The sequence below is a fragment of the Drosophila subpulchrella genome, chromosome 2L (genome assembly GCF_014743375.2).
Source record: "Drosophila subpulchrella strain 33 F10 #4 breed RU33 chromosome 2L, RU_Dsub_v1.1 Primary Assembly, whole genome shotgun sequence".
Taxonomy (NCBI): domain Eukaryota; kingdom Metazoa; phylum Arthropoda; class Insecta; order Diptera; family Drosophilidae; genus Drosophila; species Drosophila subpulchrella.
Window position 1 is genome coordinate 17,699,821 of NC_050610.1, and position 23,203 is coordinate 17,723,023.

Below are 23,203 nucleotides of genomic sequence, written 5' to 3' on the forward strand. Positions count from 1 at the left end.
TGGGCGTCACAGATTTGGGCTGTTTGTGGGCGTTAGAGTGGGCGTGGCATATTCGCGTAACAAACTTGCGCTGCGCTTAAGCCTACGGAATCTAAATCTGAAATCCCGTTTCTCTATCTTTGATATTTTCCGAGATATACGCGTTCATATTTACGATTTTTTGAAGTTTGTGGGCGGTTTGTGGGCGTTATAGTGGGCGTGGCAAACTTTTTTTTGGGTCAATCGGAAGGTATTGATGAGAACAATACATTTCAGTTAAAATTTTTATTCTAGCATCAAAACTGTAGGATCCACAGTTTTGGGCGGTTTGTGGGCGTTAGAGTGGGCGTGGCACTCTTTTGAAATAAACTTGCGCTGCGCAGGAATCTCAGGAATCTGCATGCCAAATCCCAGTATTGTAGCTCTTATAGTTTTCGAGATCTCAGCGTTCATACGGACAGACGGACAGACGGACAGACGGACAGACGGACAGACGGACAGACGGACATGGCTAGATCGACTCGGCTAGTGATCCTGATCAAGAATATATATACTTTATGGGGTCGGAAACGCTTCCTTCTGCCTGTTACATACTTTCCGACGAATCTAGTATACCCTTTTACTCTACGAGTAACGGGTATAAAAATGTGGTCTTAATATTTCTTTATAAATAGTAGGTAATGTTAATTAAATTAACTACATGAAATAATTTTTTAGTTCTATTTTACAATTGAGCTTACATATTATTAGTTTATCTTTTTATAACGTTTATGTAACATTCTATCATTTAATTACCTACAATTAAATAATCTTAAAAATAAATTATTTTAGTAAATACTGATTAATGCTGAATATATATATATTTAAATTGCTTTTTTTACAGGGTACGAAAAGAAGAGAAACAGTTGAACCGGCGACTTGTAAATGAATAATTCAAAGTGTCCTGCAACGGTGTTCTGCGTCGAGCGTAATGCGTAAAGCACGCAAGAGATTACACATACCAGGGCACCTGGCTGTGCGTGAGTATCTGTGTGAGTGCGTACCTGAGTGTGTGTAGTTAACGCTTTATCTGAGGGGTGCCAAACCAGAGACACCGTACAAAAGCAACAACAGCATGCGACAAATATTTAACATTGGCATATTTTTCACACACACACACACACACATGGGGTAGCCGAACAAAAGGCCTTCACCGCCACCCCAAAAGCCACGCCCACCGTCAGCACCGCCCCCCACCTGGCTTATGCATGTTTTATCTTGCCCACGTGGAATTTGCGTGCGTTTAAACGTTTTCGATAAGGTTTCGCTTTTAACCCGCAGACGTTGCCCCAGCCTCGAATTCACCCCTCACCCTCACGCACACACACACTGAAGGCCTGACTTGTTTATGTCCCTCTGTGTGTGTGACTGCAGCCGTGTGCGCGAGTGTGAGTGTGAGTGTGTGTCTGGCATATTTGTATATGCGTGTTAAGACCTCGGCTGATAAAAATGCCTTTGGTTAAGCATTCTCACCCTTTGACCCCTTGGGGTAGGCATACATAACATACGATCCCGAGCCCCAAAGGATAAAAAATAAAAAATAGGAAGCCCAACAACGAAATATTTCCCTCGGTGGGGCATTGGAGCGTTGAAGATTTTAAAAGATTTCACCGCATTTTATGGGGTTAAGCGGAGGCTATCGTCACTGGACGTCCATATGAAACTTTTTTAAACATCTGCGTTTAAACAAATAGTGACGGCTAAGGGGTTAAAGACAATTTAATAATACATATTGACCAAATGTTTATAAAGAAATTTTAAGAACAAAATGAGTTTTTTCCACTCATAAGAAATTATTCATCAAGAGGCATAGAATTTAAGGCACAGAGTAAGTTAAGATAAACCTAAAATGATATTTAAATAAATAATATGAACTGAAGTTTAGCAAAAGTTAGTCTAGTTTTTATCACTTAGTTGTTAAACTTACATTAAAGAACAGAAATAAAAATTCCATAAGTATTTTGTTTTTATTTCTCTGAGTAAGTGAATTTATTTCATACCAAGCTTAAGGTCGTGTCCTCCCGAAACCCATTTACCATTTATCAGCACTCGGCAAACAATCTTTTTTAAATCCCATAAAACAAAGCCCTGCTCTGCACATATTTTTTTAAACTTTAAATAAATCCCCTGAAAATGTGGAGCCCCCAAAAAATGGGCACAGCCTAGGGGAACACCAAAAAGCGCTTTAAGCAATTGCCATCGACATGGAGCGTCTGCAGTGGAGTTTCCGCGAACCCCTTTCGGAAAGTCGTATCGCACATCGGAATCAGGGGCTGGGCAGCGCCTGCTTCGTGTTATTAAACGCGGATTAAGTGGCAGACCCGGGACCTGAACCACACCGAAACCGCACCAGAAAACCGACCAGACGACCCCGGCCAGACTCCGTGGCTTGCATGTGCATAAATTATAAGGCGACGCTTCCTGCCACATACACCCCTCTTTTCTGAATGGGATTGCCCGCTCCAGCTCCATCTCCATCGCCATCACCATCGCCATCGCCCAACTCCATCTGCAGGCTCTGCTTACTTTTACATAGTCCAATTTATCGTTACTTTGTTTGGCACACAATTTTATGCTTAATATGTGTCGGCGGCACTCGCATATGGGGCCATGCACTAAAACAAAAATAATTACTTGCTGAACTTAATAAAAATAAAATTTAAAATAGTCAGACTATTGTCAACATTATTAAAACCTTAATTAGTAAAGGCTTTTATTATTTTTCTGCAACATTCTCATCCAAGCCTTGCTCGGTATTTACCCCAAGGTATTTATTCAAATGATTTTAATGGAATTTTAAGGATTAATTAATATATTTCCATCAACATTTTATAAACGCCAATAAAACTAATTAAATATATTTTTAATAATACATTTATAAAAATAAAAATGTTATTTTATTTGGTTTCAACTATAAACATATTTTCCGAGTGCACCGAAGTCCACACCAAAGCTGGGGTTTGGGACCTGGCCCAATCCTGCTCCTCGTTCTGGTCACGGCTTCTCCTATCGAAGCACATGCAATATTTAAATTGCAGTCATGGTCGTAGCTACTCCATATCCATAACCGTATCTCGAGCTGGGTATCTGGTATCTGGTATATGCCACCCATCCATACTCGTATCGTTCTCCATTCGTTGACATGGCAAACGGCCCTGGCATTGATCGGAGCCCAGAACAAGGCCCCGAACCAGAGCCCCGAACTCGGAGCGACCATGCAAAGTCACAACTGCATAAATTTACCACCAACTTTGCATTTATCATAAGGGAAATGTGCAGGAACCTGCCATCTGCATACGAATCTCACGAAACAAGAAGCTTGGGGGTTGATTCCAAATTGTAAAGAAATATCAAGGGCTCTAAAATAGGTTTATACCTGATGCATGAAAATTAACGACAATGTTATAATAATATATAATAATATCTCAGCTAAAATAATTAGGACTGGAATTTAGCTTTCATATTATCTTCCTTAAATGTGTATCATATAATATACAACTTTTTCTATTTCAAACATATCTAAACATCATCATTTAAAACTCTAAAAAAAAACTGCCAGTGCTTAAAACAAAATGCTTTTCATAAGAAAACTAATTTAACGTGAATGAGTAGCCAATCGGATGATCAACAAGCAAATATAAATATGTCAGAGGGCTGGAGGGTTTTTCACTTTGCCAATTCAGTTTGCTTCAAAAAGGCACTTCAGCCGAAGGACGGATGACCAAGCACTTCGGTGGTTAAACAACAATGGATTCATGCAATTGCAGTTGCATAAATTTGGGACTGAAACTTCGCATCCATTCCATTCGATTCCATTCGATTCGATTCGATTCGATTTCCCCCCGGCAGTTGCATGTCACAAGCGCTAACCCTACATGCACTTAAAAAAGCCAGGATATCTCCGCCCCCTCACAACCCCTTCTAATGGATGGCTGTGTGTGTGTGTTGGTTGTTAAGAAAATAAACAGAATGCTTGTTGATATTTTGTGGCAGCCAATGAAGCAAACAACTTTCTGTCCATCCGTTTGTCTTCTGTGTGTCCATAGCATCCGATGGCCTGCAGCGGAATCGGTAAAATCAACAAGACCCGCCGGGTCCCCAGCCAAATGCCAAATGGGTTGGAGCACGGAGTCGACTCGTTCTAAAAGCTGCTTCCATCTACCGCATAATTGCAAACAAAAGCGGAAAATATGTGTGCCAATCGGTCGAGAGCGAATCCGATGCGAATCCACAGCTCAATCTCAACAAGAATTTGAGCTGAGTAGTAAGTTATCACGTTTCACTTGGTACCTTATAAGCCTCATGCCACAAATCGCAGCGTTGGAAAATCGCACCTCTTCAATGTAACCAGGAAAGTAATCAAAGATTACTGAGTCTCAGGTGGCAATTCACTGGAAAAACAGAGGACTTGAAGCAATGACAAAATAAAACAAAAAGTCTTTGACATTCTCTTTGCTTTTAAATTGAACATGATTTATTAATAGTATGTTAATCAATTCCAGTGATGTTCGTTTTTTAGCACAACCATTTCAGTATTATCAAGATATTAAATATCGATATCTAAGGCAGTTTCATAAACGTATCAAAGTAATATAAAAACATATACCTATGATTTATTTATAAATCATAAAAACAATATTCTTTAAGGACAATGCTGTAATGATTCTTATTAAATAAATGATGTGTACTACAAATGTTAAAACGGTTAAATAGCACTGACCTATATGGGCAATTAAAAATAAAGAAAAATATGATAACATAGATCTATCTACGTTAACTTAAATCAGACAACTTCTACATATTACAATTTAATTTTTTTGAACATTAACTAATTTTCAGCGTGCCGGTTAGTACTAAAAAGCGAAATAAAAAATAATATTTTATGTTTCAATCTTTGAAAATGTGCGTGTCAGAAACTGGTTCTGTCTGTGGGCGTTAAAGTGGGCATGTCACCCTAACTTTCTACATTTTATATTCTTTACGAGATCTCAGCGTTCCTGACCGAAAATATAAATACTTTATAGCCTCCTTACTTTCCTTATTCTCCACGAGTAATGGGTATAAAAATAGATTAACAAAATGAAGCATTAAAAACACAGATACATTGAAAGCACCTCCTGAACGTTGGGGACTCGGACATCCCAGAAAAACCAGATATATCGTACCCACATCAAAGCTGCGTATTTAAGCCCCCGCCAGATTGACGTCTTACCCCGTGTTCCGCAACCAATTGCCACCATTGTTGGCGACAGATTTTAGCCGCTTGTTAGTGGCTAACAGTGGCGTTCATAAATACACACACCGAGAGCTGGGTTAGGATCGAATCCTTGTCACATGCTGGGCTACACCTTGAACCCAGCAGACCGCGTGCGATGGATATTTTTCTGCGGCATTTCCCGATTTTCCCGCTTTCCCAACAAAGCAACGTTTACGGCAGCAACCGCAGCACCGGGCACAAGGTAACCAGCACACACAGCCCGGGTAAACCATATAAATAAACAAAGCTCTGGCCGTCGTCCTTCGTCCTGCGTCCCTACGCACTTTGTCGTGGAGCGAGAAACGAGAGGCAAACTGTCGAAACTGTCAGGATGTCAAATAAGCGACAGTGGGTGGCAGACAGCAGGAAGAGCGGTGGCTCCGAGTTCAAGCCCGACCTGAACAGTGCAGAACGGAACCGAACAGGACCAGAACCAGCGGCAGTATCAGGATCAGGGGAAGGACCACGACCACCCTAGGCATATTTATTGGAAATCTGAAACAGCTCGAATGTCCACACTGGTGAAAATGATATATACCGCTTTATTCCTTAGAAACCATTATTTGCTATAAGGTGTTCTAAAAATATTTTTGGATAATAATACAATCCAAGCAAAGAAATCATATATCATTCCAATAAATTAAAAAAACCTTTTTAACAATTTTAACTATATAAACTACAAATTTTTTTAGAAAAATGAATTTATTTTAATTATTAAAATTTTTTTAATAAAAAAAAACATTTAAAAATGTTGTATTAATAACTTTTAACATTTATACATTTTTAAAATTCCCTAAGATTGTCTAAATTATGTTGCCCACTTCATCTATAAACAAATGATGATATTAAACATTTTAAAAATACCTTTTACAAATGTATGTTAGTCAATATTTTTATAAAGGCTAGGCTTTACTCACTAAAGATAAAGAATTTCCTACCCATCTGAATATTAAGTCACTTATTATATTTTTCCAAGTGCCTTTTTCCACCCACTCCAGTGGGAGCCACTCCTGACCATGTATCCATGTCCGGCATCAGGCACAAAGAATTTGTTACATGAAATTGTTAACGGGCTGAAGCCGATGCCTCGACTCGACTGCGTTTGATGCCTTTTGCTGATATATGGCCAACCTTTGACATCCTTTAAACGAGCAACATGATGCTCTAGATTATGGCCAGGAGATTGGCTTGAATTTTCCCAGTTGGCTCCTCGGCTTGCCCGGATTGTCTCACTTGGGCGATACGTCAATGTGACAGTTTGATAATTTATTTCGTTCAAATTTTGCTTTTTCGGTCGCTTTGGGGGAAAGCGCTTAAATAAGTTATCAACGGGGACCGAGGGCCATGTAAATGGCAGCACGTAAATGAATGAAATTATTTTGCAACAAATTAAGGCAAATTTATGCGTCAAGACGGCAGGACAGGGGATTCGAGATGGGCCTGCGATGGGATCCGGGAATCCTTGTAACAGGAAACACAATCCACAAGCAAATAAACAAAAGCGAAAACGGAACGAAACGAAACGAGACGAAACCAACAAACAAACAAACAATGAAACGAAAAACGGCAGCCGCCAAGAGTGAAAAGCGAAGAGTTTTCCTTCAGCGAAATCTGAGCAAGGCTTTGTGCAACAAAGTGAAGAGCCCTGCTGCCCTCTTTTCCGCTTTTACCCCACAAAATGGGGCTAACTGGGTCCGCTCTGCACTCGTTCACATCCAGATATATATATACTTTTTATTTCCCAGCCTCACTCGACGAATCAAATGTCAATAGAGAGTACATTTCATTCAGCCGGGTGATGCTTTTCCGCCCAACAACACCCACTTTTCAGTTCCCGCATTGTAGCTGTCACAGTGTTTGTTTGCGGATTTGAAGCTTTTTCCTCTTGGCAACGCGTTTTTTTACCACGCCTGCCACTGTCCTTCAAGGGAAGGAGTTGCCCAATTCATGGAAACTGCTTGCAACACCTTGGGATCAATGGGAAACAATAGACATATCTTTAAGAATAGGAAATGTCAACTAACAATAGATCAATTTGTTTTCAGATCTAACAGTTTTGTTATTTTATTTATAAGTGTAATATGGGTTTATCATCCAATTCGGTTTTCATCTTGGTCATACAGTTCATATTTTTATGTATATTTTTGCACAGTGAGCTATCTTGTTAAATTATTAATTAAATGTTTTTAAATAAGCCCTCATCACTTATAGAATTTATTAAATACTGCCAAGGTATAAGGTGTTTGTTACGTAAGTTCATTGGTGGATGTGGCTTTTCATGTATACTTTTTCTTAAATAAATTATTTATTTACATTGTTTATTCTATGTGATTTTGGATCGAGAGCATTTGAAGTTCGATGGGTTTTTCTTTCAGGATCTCTAATCTGCTTTCTGCTTCTGATGCTGGTTTTATTTTCAAGCATTTCCTCGACACTGTCCGCTCCCTATGCCCACCCACCGACTGAGATGCTTTGGATTTGCTTTTTATTTGCACGGAAATGTATAATTTTTCCGAGTCAAATGTAAATACTTTTAGCGTATTTTTGTGGGCTTCATTGGGTGGTTGGCTTGCCTTGAATTTTTTGGGTCTGGAGCCGGGGGCGTGGCACATGCAAATGACACGCCTGATGCTGCGTAAATAATTTTAGCGCTCTCTCTTTTGGCATAAAATGCAAAATAAACATTTTATTCTTGGCAGAATTTCTTCTTCGAATGTGGGTCAAATGGTATGTCCAAAAAAGATACTTCTATCCCAAAACCAGATGCCGGAAATACGGTTTAATTGTATGCGTATTGGCTGCGGTTCCGTTTGAGTTGGTGAAAATGTCACGTTTCAACAGCTCAATTTTCGGTTTTGGCGATACGCGAAGAAAACTTTTCGATCCAATTAAATTCATCGAAAGCCGAAATCTAGATTTGACAATTTATGCATCCTTGTGAGACGCCGCTGGCATATTTATATTCCCATCGATGGCTAGACAATGACGCCTGCGGACCAATAAATAACGCTCCCTTTTGACACAATCGAAATTGGCTGGCAAACAAATTTCTTTGGGCGAGATGTGGCCTTTTTTGGTGTCATCTCGCACAAAGGTCAAACACTTAACCCGTGTTGTGGCAAAAAATGTGACATCAAATTATGGAATGTAAGCGAATCTCCGCCATTATCGAAAATATCTAGTATCCATGGGCCCAGACAGAAAACAAATTTTGGGTTCAATGTGAAGCCATGTAGGGGAAACAGTTATAAATTAAATTGAAATGAGATTTACAGATATTATAAATGCAGGTGATTTTGAGTTCAAATGTTTTAATTGTGATATGTGATACATTGTTTGGTTCCAAACTTTATAATGTGCATTTAAATAAATTTGATGGTATATACAAGGGTGGTCAAAAGTATTTTCACAAAAAAAAAGTTAAATATATTCATAATTGGAACTTACATCTTGTTAACTTTGGCATCAATGGAAAGGTAATTTAAATGCCGTTTGAATGATACAATACATTTCTTAACACATTCAGTACTTATTGAAAAGGACGAATTTGTGTGAAAATGACCTTTTTGAACTTTTTCCTCGACTTGAAAACTTAAATTTTTGATGCAAAAAGTTTCTTCAAACAAAAATAATAGTAACTGCAAAAAGAATTTTTCAAAAATCATTTTGCTTATATTTTTTATGATTTTTTGAAAATGCTTAGAAACATGCATTTTAGCCATATTTTTCTCTTTTTCATACAAATTTTTTCCGACAGTGTCACCTTTAAAAAATCATAAAAAATATAAGCAAAATGATTTTTGAAAAATTCTTTTTGCAGTTACTATTATTTTTGTTTGAAGAAACTTTTTGCATCAAAAAATTTAAGTTTTCAAGTCGAGGAAAAAAGTTCAAAAAGGACATTTTCACACAAATTCGTCCTTTTCAATAAGTACTGAATGTGTTAGGAAATGTATTGTATCATTCAAACGGCATTTAAATTACCTTTCCATTGATGCCAAAGTTAACAAGATGTAAGTTCAAATTATGAATATATTTAACTTTTTTTTTGTGAAAATACTTTTGACCACCCTTGTATTTATTACGGACTGTAAACTCAATTTCGATCTTCGATGTCTACAATCCTAGAAGTCTGTATCTTAACAAATGTACAAATCTAGATGCACAGAAAAATAAGTAATATGCTAATATTAAAGTTCCTTAAAACAATTGGTTTCTAACTTCAAAGCTACAAAACTACAAAAACTATAGAAAACCTTGTGTTTTCCCACAAGCTGCAATATAATTTTAAGTTCTATTTTGATCTAGTTTTCCGAGACCCCGAAACATCAAACTTAAAAATCGAATCGAGGCTGAGAAATCATTCCATACTCAGACTCGCACCTATCAACTTCCCCAATATCTAAAAAATACTTGATAATAATAATTCAAAAAAGAAGTTAACATTTGTTGGTTTTGAACACAAAATATAATCGCAAACCATGACCGCTAAGAAAGCAACGTTCGACCTGATGAACCTGGGATATCCCGTTCACTCGGATCCGTACGAAATAGATCGTGAGTCGTCATCGACATCGTCGCAAAGGGAGCCCAGCGAGACAGTGATGTCCTTTAAGGAGCTAAAGGATAAACTACACAAGGAGGCGAAGAACGTAATGCCGGACTTTTTCCCGCGGGATCCATCCTCCACTTCGGAAGACACCGATGATTGCGATTTTCCGGAGACTATAAAAGAACGGGCACGTCGCATCTCCTTTGTGCGTCGCCGGAAATTGCATTACAATGAGTTCACCACGGTCGAGTTGGCCCGTCGACTGATCCACGAGGAGTTCAACATGTCATCGGAGAGTCTTCATAGCGATGAAAAAGACTACATCGAGGAAATCGTCCAGGAGGAGTGTGCTCCCTGCGAAGGCGACTCCGACGAATCATATCCCTATATCCAGTACGATCGCGTTACCACCCAGTCTCAAATTTCCGACGAGAGTGTGCCGAAAGAGGATCCCGAGCCGGGATTCCAGCCCACACATCATTGCTACGAAAAGCTAATAAATGAGATTGTCGAACAGCCTGTAGCCGATGTCCCCAAGGAAGCGGTTCCCACACCAGAGCCCAAGGCACCTACACCTCCCGCACCGACACCACCGCCACCATCGGTGGAAGTGAAAGTCGAAGAAATTGATCCGGAGGCGGAGACTCCTGCTAGAGCTTCGCAGGAAAAACGTACTCGGGTCATAGACCGCGGCGAACATATAGACCTTAGTGCCACTAACACCGCCCCGAAGATCACTCGTTCAAAGGCAGTGAAGAGATCTCCTGAGCGTAAATCACGCAATTTATAACCCAATCTTCGTTCATAACAATCCTCTTTGATGGGATATGCCGTATCATTGAGATACCAAGGAATAGCTAAGCTAGAAGAACTTATCCTTAAAGCATATCCATAAAAAAACATCACTGGTTATCTTAAACATATTATGCTTACCAAAATAAATGGCTATGTTAAAAAAGCAGAAGAGTTAAGGCAAAAATGGCAAAAATATTTAAAGTTGTAATACTCTAATACCATAAAGGATGCCAAAGCTTCGAGTTAAACAAACCCATTCGCGCCAACGCATCCAAGCTAATTTAGACACCAAATAACGGTAATCGCCCCTGATCTCAAACGACTCCATTTAACGTTTTCCTTTCCAGCACAGCTTAAAAAATATAGTTTTCTCAACCCGGAGACCGCACAATTATTTGGGCCATAAAGGCCCAGACCCACACAAGCGCACACATAAGAGGACGAAGGACATTCAAGGGGATAACTAGTGTGCAAGAACGATAATGACACCTAACGGTTTCCTTGCCCAGGATTGTGGGGGCGAAAGGACAAAGCAAGGGAGAAAGCTAGAAGAAAGGGAGTAAAAGGACAATGTGTAGAAATTATTTTAAAAAGCCAATGCTCAACGTTATCACTTGTTTGTGTATGTGAAAATTCATTAATGCTTATGTCCTTGTTTCTTGTGAATATATTACACCTGCCCAATATTGCCAAATAGTTTTAAAAATTTATAAACTGTATTAACCGTAAATAACTTGTAGAGTTTTAATGAGAAGTCACTGTATAAAATAAAGAGCTTTATTTAACCAAAAATAAACTAGGTAATTTCTTAAAATCACCACAAAAAATTTATATTGAATTGACTTTCGTTTGGAATCCCTAACCGTATAATGGTTAACTCATTTGGTCATGAAATAAAACTTCCAGCAAGTGCCAATTTCAATTCTCATATTTAAAATGAAAGCTATGTTTGGTTTTCCTATCTGTATAACCCAACTACCCATAACATTTATTTCACTTATTTCACAACGCGATTTTTTCAGCGCTTATGTTATTATATAAAAGTGAACAGGCCAACATAGTTTGCGGTTTTGTGTATGTGAATTTTGTTCTTTCTTTTGGAATATTTTAATTACAAAAGTGTATTCCAACTCGTACTTTTATTTTAAATATTTTGTGGGTCATGCTTTCGCTTTCGTTTCGGTAGACAGTTTTTGTTATATATTTATATTTGCTGTTATACTTATGTTAAAGCTTAAAGTAAAAGAGAAGACTTTTTGCTTGAATTAAAAATAGTTAATCTGATAAAATTTAAGTTTAAAACCGTATTTGTATTGATTATTTTTTAAAATTGTATATTTAGTTGTCTCGTCAAAGTTGCCATAATACCATTGATGAACTGGCAATGAAATTGTCATTATTAAAACCGTATTCATTTGACTCCATCTTATTAAAATGCGCAGCTGAGTCGTCGCGGCGTCGAATTTTTGCTAATTTAACGTTCCTTTTGGCCATGAAATGGGAATAAATATCACGTCATTCGATCTGCCCCAAAAATCCCCGTTCAGCTAATGAAGACTTTGTCGTCTGAGAAGGATAAAGCTGAAATTGTCTAGACATTCTCGGTTGCTTGAACCCCTCGGCTGTGGTTGCAGTCCCAGCTGCCCGTCGTCTCAAGTTCAAAAACACAGCAAAGAGATTCAATCCCTACTTTAGTACATTGCTGGGGCTTTTATGACATTTAATTGCCGTTTGCTTTTAGTCCACACACACCCTTCTACACCAAAGTGGATTTTACTGGGGGACATAAGGGTTAATTGCCTTTCAGAGGACAGCAGGGAGATTTGTTGACCTTTCCTGATTTAGTTGTTTGGATAAAGATATATATCGAGGTATACAAAGATCAGCAGCTTAAAATGTCTTTCAATAAATTGTTTGAATAAATTATTTTAAACATTAAAATGTTACTTCAGTATTTTTAAGAAAAAGCTTTTTGATTTTTGAGTTTAAAAAGAGAGCCCTTCTAAAATTATATATATATCATATATATAACTTAGTTATCTCTAGTCACTCTAAATTTAATTTGTTTAATCATTTTTACAAAGTCAAAATTCGGGTATTTTTTATAGCACATGTGAAGTAATAAGTATACCTTTTAAATTAACAGATAATAATACAGTCAATTTGAACATAGGTCATCTCAAGTATTTAAATAACATTTATATAAAGGGTATATCATAGTGTCATTAACCGTTCGCAGCCTGTGCTAATTTTTTTGGAGGCCCACAAAGTCACACGTCATGCCGGCGAATCAAGTGGAGTGGCTTCCAAGTGCCTGGTCCTAATCATCATCCAAACATTGTGGCCAGTCATCGTGACTTATGTCAACCCGATCAAGTATGTCCTTGTCCTTGTATGTGTAAGCTTTCAAGTTACCAGGATACAAAGCAATTGTCCATTGCAATCGCGGCATTTGGAGGACCTTTTGGACTTGATGTCCTTCGAGGGGAGTGAACCGCAATCGACGTTCGTCAATGGCAATCGAAGTTTCTGGTGGTTGTCTATGGGCAATCAAGCATGCAACGAGTTCCGGGGTCTCTCTTACATTTGAAGTGGTTTAATGGAAATTTGTTGCGATTCAGGCAGCTAGTTCAAAGTAGCGCCAAATTAAGAATTTAGATCTCATTAAACATATTTATAAAGATTATAATAGCAAGGATTATTATATAGATATTTTGTGGTAACGAAGTCATAAACAGCAAGGCGAGTCCTACTTATGTCAGCCTGATTGATTGATTGATTTACCCCATTTGTTAGCACTTAAGGGACAGTTTACCCTTTTGACCAACCGCCATCGAGCGTGAAGCTGTCAAATCGGGGGCCATCGTTTTGGGATCGGGGGGCGGAACGGAACAAACGGAACGTTATCCATAAAATATGACTTTAAGCCGGGCGTCACGTGCCATGAGTGTTGACCCCAAATGGAAACCGAAAATCATAACTCAATGTCGAGCTAACCAAGTGCAAAGCGCGAAATTAGTTTACACTTGAACCCTGTGCCACGTTTTTCGACCACCTGTCCACCTTCTTGATTTTTCCGACCCCCCTTAGCCACCAGCCACCATTTTCCACCCACCCACTTTTTGTGGGGCCTTCTTTTTGCTGCAGTTGCCGCTGCAGTCGCATTCGTGTTCATGCATAAACAAAATGGCTGCTGCAACAACCGGAAACTGACAGCAAACGACATTTGCGATATGCATCATATGTCTCCTCGCTTTTCCGTCCACCTCGCCCCCGCTTTTCCGCTGTCATTTTCGGTGATGCGGGGGTGGCGCAGGGGAGTCAGCTACTTGGCATATTTCTGTCGTGTCATTGTTCCTTGTGCGTTATTTTTTTGCAGCTGCTCCCGCTCCCGAACCGCCTGTGCCCCGGGAAACCCCCTTTTTTCCCCAGCCCCCCGACTTCTCGCTGTCTGCGACTGTTAGCCTTGCAGGTGCAATTATGACGGCGGGCATCGCATCGGTGTCTCTCTCGTGGAAAACTGGCAGGGGGTGGTGGTGCTGATGGGGCGGAAAAACAAGGGACTTTCAGTGTGTTGGTGTGGGCTGGTGTGTGGCAGTGTCAGCGACACATAAACATTACATCATCAGGCAACTTTTTGTAACTGTCATAAAATGCCAGCAACAGCAAACGGAGAAGGCCTCTCACGGCCCATCAGTTAGTAGATGGATACCCTATAACAATGCACTGGAATTGTTCCAAGAAAAGGTTTTACTATATGCAAGTGATTTTGTTTGGTAAGGGAACCGTTTATATAATCGCGTGTTGCATTTCCCCACTTTTTTGACAATGGTGATGAAAACAGATTTATCATTTCAATTATATATAACTTAAATGTTTTTGAATCTTACAATTTAATGTCTTAAACTATTTAATTATAGAGTATTTCTAAATGGGATGGCAAAAAGACAAAACACTAAAATGGCATGAAACAAATGAAAGTTGAATGAAACTACATAGCGGCAAGAAGAGCAGTGCACATATGAGTAAGAAACACAGGGATCTCTTAAAAATGTTGATGATAAGATATGATTATTAAGAAAATGTTGAAAAGGATTTTATAAAAAATATCATGGAATGTTAGGAATTATTTAGGGCTTTTTTAATTTTAAATTGAATATGGATTACCCAACAATATAATTCAATTCAAATTTGATACTTCTGGTAAGACCTTAAGTTTTTGAATTCCATAAGTATGTATTTCAATCTTGCGATGGTAATGTCGCTTTAAGCGAGGCACTACTGTACTGTTGAGCTCGTGCCACTGTTGTTCCAATTTCTGTAGCTTCTTTTGACGCTTCCACTGCTGCTGTTGCTGCATTTCCGGCTGCTGCTTCTGCTAAGCCGGCGTAGTAAATCCTTAAGCACCCTGCCACCCCTAACCCCCTTCGTCCATCGCCCCCCTCTGCCCCCTTCCATGACATGGCTCTAATGAGCTGTGTGTGTGTGTGTGGGGAAATGTTGCATTGTTGTCGACGTTTCAGCTGGCATATGATGCTTGTTAGTGAGTTTTTCTCATCCCTGTTTCGCTTCTTTCGCTGGATGCCCCTTTCCACGGGAAAGTGTGTGATCCTCCGGTCTGAGTTGAAATATTTTCATGAGTTTTGACAGTAATGTGTCGCAATGCTTGTCCCACTGCCTTTTTGCAGCGCCATCTAGCGACGGAATGTCCGGAGAAGTCAGCTGTATCTGGAAGGAAAGAGATAGATAAAAGGATGCTTCCGTTTTCAGTTTCTTATGTTTAATATTTCGAGATCTTTAAAATTTAACACATTACGAATTACATTTTAAATTATCATAATGATGATATAGGTATAAATAGTTGCATGTTCTTTTTTGGTATTTTATATTCCAAGTAAGCACTTATAATTAGATCTGGTCTAGCTGAGTCTTGAAAAGTTTAGTACTTTGTATAAGCTCTATCTTTAAAAACCTGGAAATCATTTGGAAATTGGAACACCATTCATAGGGACTACACAGAACGAAATGCAAAGCTGGAGGACGTAGATAAGGTCATTAGTAACAGTATGTTCTTATTTTTTATATTATATATTTAAAATAAGCCCATATAATAAGTTCTTGCCTTGAAAAGATTTTTATTTTATAAAGTCCCTGCTTTTAAAAACGTAGAAGTCATGATGAATTTGGAACACCATTCATGGGGCTACACACACAAAATGCAGAGGACGTAGATAGGGACATTAGTAATAGTATGTTCTTGTTTGGTATATTATATATTTAACAAGCCCTTATAATAAGTTCTACCCTTCAAAAGTTTTTTACTTTATAAAGTCCCTGCTTGTTAAAACGTAGAAGTCATCTGGAATTTGGACCACCATTCATAGGGGCTACACACACAAAATGCAGAGCTAGAGTATGTAGATAGGGACATTAGTAATATATATTGGTATATTATATATTTAAAATAAACCCATATAAGTTCTAGCCTTGAAAAGTTTTGTAATTTTTATAAGCACTACTTTAGAAAACGTGGAAATCATGTGGAAATTGGAACACCATTCATAGCGGCTACACACACAAAATGCAGAGCTAGAGGACGTAGATAGGGACATTAGTAATTGTTTGTTCTTATTGAGTAAATTGTATATTTAAGATAATCCCACATAATTAGTTTTATCCTTGAAAAGATTTATACTTTATATATTTTAAAAAACGTGGAAATCTTGTGGAAATTGGAACACCGTTCATAGGGGCCACACACACAAAATGCAAAGCTAGAGGACGTAGATAGGGACATTAGTGGAGCAGTGCGGAGACAGGGACATGCTAGAATCCCGCTGCTCGTCGCGAGTGTTTAAGCGTTGATTATACTTTCGTGTTTTGGCGTTGCTTGTCACTTGTCTCTTGTTCCTGTACAAGTTACTCCGCTCCATTGTTTTTCCGGCTGTTGTTGCTCTAGTTGGTAGTTGTTCATTTGCCACATCTGTCTGCATTTGCATGTTGGTTGTGCACAACGAGACTGTTGACTCCTTCGTCCTCCAGCTGCCTTTTTTATTCCATATGCAGACGGAAGTAGGTACATGTGTACGCTTGCATATTTTATGGGCATGTAAATATTCGAGTGTGTAGTGTAAAGTATAAATGAACATATCGATCTTTTATGGCCTAGTATTTTTTTGGACAATTTAGTGTTTAGTTAGTTATCGCTATACCTAAGTATTACTAGCTTTTAAATAGAAAGTATTTCTTTATATATAAGCTAAACTGTTTTATGGTTTAAGAAATTTTGTACAAATTATTCCGTTTTTTTAACAAACCTTTTACTTAAATGGTCATTTCTCGCAAACTAATAAAAAAGCTTAGCGAACAAGGGAAACCAAAACAAATCTTGCAATAATGGAATGGGCAAAGCTTAATAAATCGTCTTAATTAAATACATCACAAACAAATTGAAACTTAATTTAAATAATATGATTTCTCTTGCGGAAAATTAAAATAAAATGCTATCAATTTAACTAAATATTTCATTTTGACATTTTTGATATTGTGATTTTTCTAAAAGTTCCTAAATCAAAAATCCCTTGAAGTGCAGCAGTAAAACAATTAAATTGAGCATTTTTAAGGGGATGCAATAAATACATCAACGATTCATGAATATTTGATATAAATAATTGCATTTTGTTATGTGCCAAATTAAAATGAAATGCCATCATCATTTCTGATGGCATGTCAAATGTTGGGCATTAAGTTTTCAACCGAACCGAACTCCCTCGACGGGGAAAACTGGCTGACTGACTGGCTGACTGACTGGTGGGCCACAAATCTTGCGTCAGCGTCTGGTGTTGATTGCCACAATGGGCATTCTGCAGCCTAGGAATCGGACCCACACCCACACCCATGATGCCCACATGCCCACTGTGCAAAAGAGAGAAACAGTCGGAACAAGCGATATTTCATGTACATGCCATATATCAATGTCACTTTACTTTGGCAAACAGTTTCAGTTAATACACAATCAATGTACCAATGTGTTATCAATAATAAATTGCTGGCGATTTATCAGTCAATGCAGCAATGAAAACAACAACTGGGGCAGAAGTTACTCTACCCAACAACCAATAGTCCAGATCTGGCTAAAGTCTTAACTTAACTGGGAAAGTCGTATGGTGATGCCAGTTAAGATTTAACTCGAATAGCAAAACACCTGCAGTTTAAAAAATAAAATAAAATAGTTTTCGAATTCACATATATTAAAATATATTTAAATATTTATATTCTATTATTAACTAATCTCAGATTTCGAACTTTTTAAAAATTGTGGTATTTTATGTGACTTAAATCCCTTTTTAATTTTAAAGTTCTTATCGTGTTGCAATTAATTATGAAAAACATGATCTTTTTGAAGTTCCTATTAATACAGCTGGTCTATCAAGCGATCCAGTCGAGATATACGATATTCCCCTGGGAAAGTGGGGGTAAATATGGTGAGCCTAAGGGGAACTTTGAAACCTGCCCACCCCCGTCTTTCAACCACTGGCCGCACACGAAAGTCAAACATAAATCGCTCCACCATTCCCGTTCCTTCTTTTACTCCATCTCGACTCCGCCTGCTCTCGTTCACTCCTTGTAAAAATTATGGCTTTGCGTGTGTGTGCAGTAAAAGGAATTTAAGATTATAATAAACAAAATTTTAATAAATATTTATAAGTTAAAAGTTATGGTGATAAATCAAATAAATAAGATAAAATAACATTTTCAATATATTTTATTTTATTTTCATAAAATAGAAAACAAATAAAGTGTATTTAAGAGTTGTATAAACTAATCAAATCATTTATCGTTTTAAATATATATTAGACCTTTCAATACCTGGATGATTTTTATGTTTTACCAATTTATCACTTAGATATCCTATTTTTTCCCAGTGCTCTTGTGTGTGCAAGTTATGCACAGCATGCAAAACTATGCACGTGCTCGGTTGAAGTGTATAAATGTGCTGGTGGCGAATGGTCCCTTGCCAACCGGTGGAAAATGCTACCAGCCACGCCCCCTTTTCCACGCCGCCGCCCCCGCCTCCCTTTTCCGCCTCCGTTGACTGCTTCACCGCTCCTTCGACAATGCGAGTCATGCGGTGGACTCATATCGGATGACAATTAGGCCCTGGTCATCAATTCCAAGTGCACAAGCGATAAATCTTTGGTAATTTGTATCTGTGTGTGTGGCTCCATCTCTCCGTCTCCCTCTAAAGGGAAAAGGATATGTGTCTGTGTGTGTATCTGTGTGTGCATGTGGGCCATGGCAGGTTAAGTGCCGGCAACTCTGACTAAATGTGGCTAACCAAAAATGGAAATATTCGTGCTCGTTGGCGGTCTAATTGAAAATTTTTCCATTTATGGTTTTTATAAATTTTGCGCTGGAAATAAATTGGCGGTTGACTCCGGGCATGAAAGTTAAGTTTATCATTTGTTTTTGGTTGAATTTTAATGTGCAACAATTTTTTAACTTGCGCTTACAAGATATCAAAGCTCTTGAAAGCCTTTTAATAAATTGTAAAAAACTTGTGGTTGGTTTTTATTTAAAACTGTATAAGAAGCTTTCAATTGTGTAATTGGCTTTATCAAGAAAATTTAAAACTAGCAAGGATTAAGAAACAAATCTAAAAATTCGATTGCTCCATTCGATCCACTTCAAGTGCAACAAAGAAGATTTAGATTTCATCATTGTTAGCCGAGAATCCTCCTCGGGAATTGATGTCAATCTAATTTGGTGCCGTTGCAACATTTCGCATTGCCTAAATGTTTTATCTGTCTATTTACACACACAGGGCTTTAATTTAAATAATTAATAAATTATAATGCCGGTCCGGCTGAGTGACTGCTCCCTGTTGGGAGCGGATGTTGGCTAAAAGTTTCTCATTAAACAAATATTTTCACAGCAGTTAAAATTTATGTTGCCAGCTAGACGCAAACACTGGGTAAATATATGTGGAAAATTTATGCGACGTTGCGAGTGGGAGTTCTTTAGGGGGTGTGGCCAAAATGCAGCGGGTGCAGTGTAAGCAGGGGAGGGGGGAGGGGACTTAGGACAAGGACATGCCAAAGGACACACATACACATGATGCAAACATGTGACTTCCGCATGCGGTGCAAACACTTACGCACACTCCATCCCCGCTGCATTCATAAAGTTGCTCCCATAGTTGTTAACAACTCGAGCCAGTCTGTGGATGTCCTTGTGTCCTTTCCAACCGCTTGTAGCTGGGCTTGTATGGCCAGGACCCCCTGGAAGCCCATGGAAAGCCCCCCTGGCCCACACCCTCGGCAAGCGGATGAGTTTGGGGTTAAAGCAGCATAATGTGAAATAACTTATTGCCCTTAAAATGTCATTTATGTCAACGGTAAGATAAGTTACGCATACGCACTGTGGGTCCGCACACCCCACACACACACGAAAACACACTTCCGTTGGCCTGGCCGGTTGTGTGTTATTCTCTCCGCCCGGCGGGCTTTTGACAACAATTAAAGTCAACAGGAAATGTGACACATTTACTTTTGGTAATATAATATTTTCAATTATTTAGAATAAGTGCATTGTACATCAACGTAAGTTTCAAGGGAAGTTTGTGATATTTATAAGACATCGGGCTCATGCCCGAATTATTATGAATAATATACCTAAGCATTTTTTCATATTACGTAACAGAAGTTTATAATGCATTGTGAAACTGTTTCCCTTCGAAAAGCATTTAAGTCATCGAATATCGTTGTCAAACTTTTCCTTGTTAATATCTTAAATGATAAATTTTAGATATTGTACATTAATTATATAGTCATATTTTGCAATGTATTAGGAAAGGATACAATTTCTAAGCTGAAATTTCTACAGCATTGTGCAATAGTTTCCCTTTGCAGAGCATTTAAAAGTTCGGTTTGCGTTGTCAAACTTTTCCCTTGTTGCTTGTAATTTAACACATGTTTTGCGTTTCACCATTCGAAATATCCTGCGGCATTTTCCAAAAACTAATTAGCTGCCTTGTCACAGCTCCAAGCACAAATACATTTGCACAATAACAAGATTTTCCGTTTTCCTCAACGTTGACATTCTGCATTCTGGGCTGTGGTTTCCATTTTCAATGCATTACACAATTTGTTGTTCATATCAGAGTAGACTTTGCGTATGAGTAAGTGTCTAAAGTGAGTCCTTCGGTTAGGCTTTGATGGGCACAATGAACCATGTCATTCAAGTGTAAATTTTCGGAGCCTTGAATGATGTGCCCTTCACTTAAATTCACTCAATTATTCGTTGACTGGCTTCACGATTTTTTGTTGTTTATATTTGTAGTAATTTAATAACAAATTTAAAATCTAAATCAAAAACAAACTTTAAAAGTGTAAGCAAGGCTTAGTTCAACAAAATATTTTCGATTTATTGAAGTAAAAGGCTTTTACTTTAAAAAGCTTATTGACTTAGACAATTGTTACAAATATTTTAATACCATTTGTATGGCATGAGTCACGGAAAACTTATTACTATTCTTCATCTTAAATGGATATAAACACACAAAACTACCAATTTATGTAGATACTTATCAGCTATTTAAGCCAATAGAAATCTATGCACGCATATCTACCACACATTTAAATATCCAAAAAGCTTAACAAATGAAAGGAGAAACAACCAACTATTTGCCACGCATTTTGCCAAACCAGAAAATCGGGCAAATAAAAAAAAGTAAAACCAAAACACATTACCCACAATTAGGTGGGATAGAAAACGAGGGATTTTGGGTGGCTAGATATACGGTGTCTGAACACATGTAAAATGAGGACAGGAAGCGGCATTGATAGAGGCAATTAACAGCTCGACACGCCATATTTCCCGTATATGAAAGGGAATATTAATTCGAGCCCCGAAAGAAGCGGTGTACTGGAAAAAAATAATATAATTAATTAAGTATGTTTACTAGAGAATTTTTAAATTAAATTAGGGAAAACGGAATTAATAATACATAAACTTATATATGTAGTGAATTCCCAAGTATATAAATGATCCAATGTTCTTAATTAGATAAAAATACAAAGCGCCAACAAACAATTTAAACATTTATTTATAGATCCACCCAATTTAAAAATAAGAGTTTCTTTGCTGCCGATCTGAAATACACAACATTTTTTCAGATCCAAGGGTTGTGTTGATTTTATTACTAAAAAAAAGAATTTTTTTATCAAATATTTTTGCAGTGCATGCGTACGAGCGCTGTGGCATTACAAATACCAAAATTTGGACACATAATTAAAAATACAAAAGCATAAAGAGAGGCCAGAGGAAGCGGCCTGCTAATGGCTGTCGATGGCGATTAATTTATTGTTATTGCTTAGGTAAACAAAAGGCGGCACCAGAATCGAAATTGGAGACCATCCTGGGAGAGGGGCCATATTATTAGTAAACCAAATGCGTAGCCATAAATTACCGCTCAGCGAGATGCCCGAATGAATCTTGAGAGCAAAAACTTGGACCACAAAGGCAGATATGTAATGAAAATGGTTTGAACCTGGGGGATGGGACAGAAACAGGACCTTGAGATGGAGGTGCTTCTACGTGCGTGGCCGTGCTTAAGGAAATTCTCACAAATTTGCGATTCGAATTGATCGTGCGCTGGCATATTTTATTTGGTCAGCTCTTCCCCAACTCCATTTAAATCGGCAGCGGAAACGGCCATTTCTTAATATTTTACTTTGAGTTTTCATTGCTTAAGCAAGCAACGAAATTTTAGGATTGATGAAACTTTAAGATGAATATAAAAAATCGTATAGTGTAACAATGAAATATCCAAAGTAATTATAATTAGTTGAACTAGTCTTATTCCTTATGCACAATCAGCCCCACAAATAGCTCCGAAGCTCTGACCCATGTTTTCACTAACTTATAGCATTAAGGTAATGTCCCAACTCCTTTCTGTCCGTCGAACAACCTACAATCTTCCTAAGAGCCTGCCCCCTTCGGGAAAGCCATCTATTTTCCTAGCTTATTTCGATTGCTCCAGGTCGAAAGAAAGTTGTGTGTGCTTGTCGGTGTGCGTTTGTGTCCAAGGTGTTTTAATTAATTAGCTTTTTGTTTTTATGCTGGCACTCTCTCGCTGTTGCTTTGCCTCCTCGATGGCGTTTTTACGACAATGCGCGACTAATTTGTGTAAATTAAATTTATCGACCAGAAAATGCCACAGCAGCCGGTTGTCCCCCAGCCCCCCTCAGCCATTTCCTACCCCTTCTGCGAGCCACTTTCACTTAAATTAATCATACGCAGTGGGGTACACAAGCAATGCAGCTGAAATTTGGGTCAGTTTCCATCTGCGTTTCACTTACGTTACCTTTTTTGGCTTTTCTGCTCCGATTTCGTTTGTTTTGTTTGGCGCTGCTTTCGATTTCCATTCAGTGTGCGTTAAGCATACGCAATGTGGTGCGGCTGCAATCGAAGCTGACCTGCTCATCATGTGCCACGCCCCCTGCCCCCTGCTCCCTGCCGCCTCCTGCCAAATGTTGGCCCTTAATGGCCAAAACCGTAAACAGGCAGCCTTACGAAAT

The 23,203-nt window shown here is 38.3% G+C and overlaps 1 protein-coding gene across 1 annotated transcript; it reads left to right on the plus strand.

Annotated features, from left to right (window-relative positions):
* The first annotated feature begins 9,632 nt into the window (after positions 1-9,632).
* Positions 9,633-10,788, plus strand: LOC119547285 (titin). Its single transcript, XM_037854070.1, has one exon. The coding sequence runs from the start codon at positions 9,757-9,759 to the stop codon at positions 10,615-10,617; it is 861 nt and encodes a 286-aa protein (XP_037709998.1). The 5' UTR covers positions 9,633-9,756; the 3' UTR covers positions 10,618-10,788.
* Positions 10,789-23,203: the final 12,415 nt, after the last annotated feature.

What these genes read in the sequence shown, in the direction of transcription:
- LOC119547285 (XM_037854070.1), top strand. Translation starts at nt 9,757, where the DNA reads ATGACCGCTAAGAAAGCAACGTTCGACCTGATGAACCTGGGATATCCC.